General features: G+C 35.5%; 1 protein-coding gene across 1 annotated transcript; it reads right to left on the bottom strand.

Moving 5' to 3' along the window:
- Positions 1 to 3,003: 3,003 nt before the first annotated feature.
- On the bottom strand, positions 3,004 to 4,303 carry LOC110195070 (uncharacterized). Its single transcript, XM_078146610.1, is given in 2 exon segments — positions 3,004 to 3,791; positions 3,794 to 4,303. Coding segments are annotated over 2 exon segments (1,296 nt in total). The 5' UTR covers positions 4,302 to 4,303.
- Between the last annotated feature and the right edge of the window lie 2,110 nt (positions 4,304 to 6,413).

The following is a 6,413-nucleotide window of genomic DNA, read 5'->3' on the forward strand; positions in this document are numbered from 1 at the left end:
ATGATTTGATTCAGAGCAAGTAAACAAAGCCAAAAATCAATATACAGAATGAAGAAAAGAAATAAAAATAGATAGAAAAACTACAAAACAATTAAAAAGGCCCTTGGTAAAATCACAAAGAACAAAGATGACTCCAAAGAATGGATATGAGAATATACACTCCCAACCTATTGCTTTACAAAGGACAGGGGTCAAGGGATGTGGTACACTGCATTTCTTTTGGACTCTTGATGTATTGAACAGTTTCTATAAGCATTTCTCTTCTAAAAAAATATAATTTGTTCTGTATGATGTCTCTGTGAGGGGAAGAATGAAAGCAGGCAATATGGGAAAGTCTGGTGATATAAAAAGAAGAAATTGTAATTTTAAAATATATTTTAAAAATTCCAGCAGTGAGATTTCATAAATCCTAGGACGTTTGTGAGGTATAATATGGACAATACCATTGACACTGAAATCCCCCATAGAGACATCCTAGTGAGCTATGACCCTGTCCCATAAGTTCATGTTCCATTTTCCTTGTTCTAAACTGCAACCCAGGACTGACAATATTGAAGAGACCTGGAGATGTCCTTCAAAGAGTTACTCATTATATGGACAAAATGCTTTATATTTTTTTTCATCAATTTCCCATCCATTATGTCATTGGATCCTGATGTAGTAGGTTATAGCAGAGTATGTGAAACTGAGGCACAGAGACTTTAGGGTATTTGCCCAAGGCCACATAGTAAAAGCAGGACCTTAGCAAGTAAAACCACATCTAAGTGTCTTTGGGTAATTATTCAGGGGCTTTACACAAAGTCTAATTGTGTGTGTCAAGAGGCAGCTTCAGAAAAGAAAGAAAATAGAATCTCTTGAATAATCAATGAAAGATTAGCATATACGTCAATAAGGATGTGATTGAAAACTGAGTTGTTAGAGCTGGCAGGGTATAGAAAGTTGTTGCGTTCTTCTCAATCACCAAGAAGGCATCCTAGAAGGGTTTCCTGAAAGATTCCATTGAACCAAAATTTGGAGATAGCTAAATCACTTAGGCTAAGTGGCTTGATAATCACTGTATTGTAGCCAGCATGTTGCTCTCACTGCCCTCTGGCCATTCAGGCATAATCTCTTCAGACTAGGCTTGTCTGTAATTCACCTGCAATACAGAGACATCAATATAGGGATATTAGTAATGTACCTCCCATGGTCTTAGCTTTGGTCTCTTTATCTGTCATCCCACCTAGGTGGGATGAAATATGTGTAGCATCGAGATATCTCCCTTGTCCCAAAACAAGCATTAACTTTCCCTCTTTTCTTCATAAGCCATGATCAGAAGGACAAGGAGGGAGGGAAGGAAAGACAGGAAAGTGTGTATGTTGTATATTGACCTCCTACCATAACATATGTTACATAGTCGTTCCTTGATCAATTCTTGATATATTGCCTAGTGCCAATGGAGTATCTGAAACAGTAACCAATTCCTTATATTGAGTTTATTTTAAAATTTTAATAAAACAATAAAAATTAAGAATTCTCCTCCCTCTAAATTTAAAGATGGTGGCAGATGGTGTCTTAGTATCCACTCCTCTGTTGTAATTTCTAAGAGAAAAATGTCACTTCCCATGAAATTGCTCATTAAGTTTTCCTCTTAAGTACTGATATTAATACTTGTAGAATCAACTACAGATTAATAATTTTATTGTGACAGCTTCCTCCATTTGAAGGATGAAATGTTGCTACATCTAAAAATTACATATTCTCCCCTTGGCAGCCACAAAACCTTGATATATGTCTGAAAAAAATGTCTCCCTTCATGACTCTTTTATACCTCCTAACCTAGCTTAAATCTCTCATTTCTTTTCTCTATCATCTGTACTATAAACTTTATCTCAACTTTTCTCTGTCCTCTCCATCAAATATTTAAATGAACATCTCCTCCTGATTACTGTTAGTGGAGGAGAATTCAAATACTGCATTCATGGACAACCTCTGTACATAATTTAAATGGGAGAGTTCAGGGAATTTCTGGTATTGAAGGGATTTAGAAGAGAAAAATGGTAATTGCCTAATATGAGGACTTATAGAGGGAAAACAAGTTATCATAACATGCATGGAAATTTTTTTTGGAATGGGTTAATGAGTTAAATTTTCATTGATTCCTAGGAAACAATTTCATCAATTCCTTAAGAAAAATGGCATTATTCTACAGCTGAATATAAGAATGAATTTGAATAAAGGGGCACATAAGAGATGGCTCACAAGTTGGGGAAATGAATTCAGTCCCTTCTATGTAGTTTCCTGGAGGAATATTCAGTCAAGGAAATGAGTCCAAAGGAAGAAAGTTTATATACATAGTACATACTGAAGGGTCAAGTTTACAGGGCTTTTGAAGTCAAAATAGAGAATAACTGGATCATATATGATATGAGTTTAATGTTTCCCTTCAAATGGAAACCTTCAAAAAATTGTTCTCAACAAAAGGTATTTAATGCTCACATTTGCAAACCAAATTATTATTACCCCATCACAGTAGTAAATTCATGTAATTGGGATAATTTAGATTTGTGTTCTTAATACTATCTTCCCATAATTGTTCAATTGAAAGACGTGTTTCCACACAGGAACTCTGATGAATATGAATCTTTGACTTCTGATTGAATCCTTTTCCACAAAAGTCACATGAAAAGACCTTCTCTCATGTGTGAACTCTATGATGATTACTAAGAGATAACAGTTTATAGAATCCCTTAACACATGCATCACAAAAATACAACTTCTCTCCTGTATGGATTCTTCTATTTATTCTCCATGGAGATTTTTTTTTAACATAATCCCTTTCCAGAGTCTTCATGTATATAGGGCTTCTCTCCTGCATAATCTCTTTTGAATGTAAAATGCAAACTCGTGGCAGAATCCTTTCCCACATTCATGACATACTTATGGTTTCTCTTCTTTCTGCACCATCTGATCATCATGTAGATTAGTATTATGCCTGAAAGTCTTTCCACAGTCACCATCTATCTACGGTTTCTCTCCTGCATTGACTCTGTGATGAGCAACTAGATTTTTTTTATGCCTGCAACTCTTCCCACACTCATCACATGAATATGGTTTCTTTCTTGTATGCACTCTGTGATGAGAGATGAGAGTTCTCTTCTGACTGAAACTCTTCCCACACTCATCACAAAGGTATGGTTTCTCTCCTGTATGCATTCGGTGATGAGTAATTAGATGTATCTTCTGACTGAAACTCTTCCCACACTCATCACAAAGGTATGGTTTCTCTCCTGTATGCATTCGGTGATGAGTAATTAGATGTATCTTCTGACTGAAACTCTTCCCACACTCATCACATACGTATGGTTTCTCTCCAGTATGGACTCTGTGATGAGTAATTAGATGTATCTTCTGACTGAAACTCTTCCCACACTCATCACAAATGCATGGTTTCTCTCCTTTATGTACTCTGCAATGAAAAAATAAACTTGCCTTTTGACTGAAACCCTTCCCACACTCACCACATACATATGGTTTCTCTCCAGTATGGACTCTGTGATGAGTAATTAGATGTATCTTCTGACTGAAACTCTTCCCACACTCATCACAAATGTATGGTTTCTCTCCTTTATGTACTCTGCAATGAAAAAATAAACTTGCCTTTTGACTGAAACTCTTCCCACACTCACCACATATGTATGGTTTCTCTCCTGTATGGACTCCATGATGAACTAGATTTTTTTTATGCCTGAAACTCTTCCCACACTCATCACAAATGTATGGTTTCTCTCCTGTATGGATTCCGTAATGATTAATAAATGGTTCTTCTGACTGAAACTTTTCCTACATACATCACATATATATGGTTTTTCTCCTGTGTGGACTCTCTGATGAATAAGTAGACTTTTCTTCCAACTGAAACTCTTCCCACACTTATCACATATGTAAAGCTTATCTTCAGTGGAGAATATTTGATTAATATCCAGGTTTGAGGTATAATTGAGCCTTTTCCCATAATTGTCATGCTTATTAGTTCTCTCTACTTTGTGGTTTCTTATGTTCATGAAGTTGGAATTAGTGAAGGAAATACTTTTCAAAGATTGAATATTTTTATTTTTAGACCATGAGATTTCTTGAGCAGATAAGCCAATGTGATTTCCAAATGGACAATTGCTTATCATCTCCATACCCATAGCTTTTAGAGTCACAGCATCACTCTGTTGCTTATTGTAGCAGATTTCCTTTTCCTTGCACTCTTCAGAAGCATATTGTACCAAGTGAGACATGGGTTGCCTAATCTTCTGCTCAGAACCAGTTTCCATGGTTGTAGGTTTTCTTCATTTTAAGCTTTCATTCATATTGACTCCCTACTGATTTTCATGAGGGACAACACTTCCACAGGCTTACCAAGGTTCATCTTGAAAGTCCACTTGTCTTGAAATTTCCTTTGAAGATATGACTAATTTTTAGTGAACCTGGAAATATTATTGGATATATTTTCCCAAAATTGCAAGCAGAGGTCTATCAACTCTAGATCTCTAGACACTTCCCTTAAATATTCATCAAATCATTCTGAGGCATAGAATTAGTAATGGCTACTGTTCCATAACATTATATTTCCAGGTCCCAGAAGCTGCTTCTTGGAGAACAACCTATTTGTTGAGATTTCCAAGTATTTTAATGTATTCTCTTTCTCTTCCTTGATGATCTATATTTTAGAACGTATCCACTTGATTAATCCTCTTGTGTATCACATCCACTTTCCTAAAATGAAAGCAAATAAAGTGTCAACTAGCAATGGTGATTTTCAGTTACTTCTAAGTAACCTATTCAGTCTTCTGAGGTAGAATGACAGGGATAAGAAAATCAATAATTACTGATCTAATTCACTTGCATAATTAACATGTACTTATTGTATTCAGTGAATACTGAATGCTAGAATTGATCAAAAAATAAATACGTGCCCTAAAACCATAATTATAAAACTAATTATGGTATATAAATAACTGTAGCCCATAACTCTAAGTATAATATAGAAAGGAAAGAAATATATAAGACAAATTGATAAAAGTTATTATACTTTTTAAATAAAGAAATTATTTCTAGTGAATGAAAATAGCAGCAAAGTCACTTTCTAAGAGGTGATGTTTGATATGGGACATGTATTTTTTGGGCATAAGGATAGTTGTAAGATCTTGTATTTTAAATATCATTGAGCAAATACAAGGTTTTCACACCAGAACTAGTGATAAAAGAGTCTTTCAGTATATAAGCTTCAAGATGGAAATGAAATTGTACCTTTTTGTATTCAGGCACCTAAACCAGCATCTTGCATTCAGGAAATGATTACTAAATGTTGGTTGAATTAAATTGAAAAAAATGTTCACATGTTAAGTAATGTAATCATGAATATTTTAGAATCTACAAGAAAGTGGGAGGACAAAGAAGAAGCCTGCGAGAGACTTTTATTTTTCAAGAAGTGGGTAGTAAAGTCAAATCCAGAGTCCTAGCAATGAAAAGAAAAGTAAATGGATAATAACATATTTGGTTCACAGAATGAAGGCAACTGGAGGAGGGCCTGTAAGTAATAAAACCATCTCTCATCCTGGTCAACTGTTTTCAGGAAGCATGAGTGAATGAATCAATTACCCTGGAAGATATGATCAGGGAGGTAGGGTCTTCTCCAGGGAAGGATATTTCTAAATAAAGAATTAAGTGAAAAGTGTATGAGGTAAAGAGGTCTAGGTTTAAGAAGAGTTTATTAGCTATGGAGCACGTGGGAACAATGGAATGGGAACTTCTAGGAGGGTAACAATTGTGGAGTAGAACTGTGATGAGAGGATGCAAGCCACTGAGCCTTGTCTGATCCAGGCACAGGCAACTGACATACTGAATACATTCCTTAAGAAACCTTTAGAAACTTTCTTTAAGAAACCTGTAAGGCTTTCCTCAGGCATCAGAGAACTGTCTTAGTTACTACTGGGAGATAAAGTACTTTATTCTTTCTGAGGTGACTATGATACAGATGGTCTTTAAATGAGCTTTTTATGCCCTCTTTTATGATTGCAGCTTCATGTTTACATACATTTCCTGAGATCTAAGGCCTTTAGGATTTAATAGGATTGTGAAACCATTAGAAATTATCCACTCAGTTTCCATTTCTAGATGTGGAAGTAGGCCCCAGTCTGAAGTGATCTGTCTAAGGCCATACATATACCATCCCTCCCAATACCTTGACTCTTTAGGTATTTTAGAATATGTTTTGTGAAAACTAAGACTTGTAAGGTATCTTCCTTCATATTTCCATCAGGGGGATTTGTGCTTCTTATTGAACACAGTTTTGATGCCCAGAAGGGCATTTAACACTTGGTTAAATACCAGTGTTCATTGGGAGGTAACACTTGTGGTGGGAGTTATCAATCACTTTTTCCAAG

Source organism: Phascolarctos cinereus, unplaced genomic scaffold, assembly GCF_003287225.1.
Source record: "Phascolarctos cinereus isolate Bilbo 61053 unplaced genomic scaffold, phaCin_HiC Scaffold_726;HRSCAF=1367, whole genome shotgun sequence".
Taxonomy (NCBI): Eukaryota; Metazoa; Chordata; class Mammalia; order Diprotodontia; family Phascolarctidae; genus Phascolarctos; species Phascolarctos cinereus.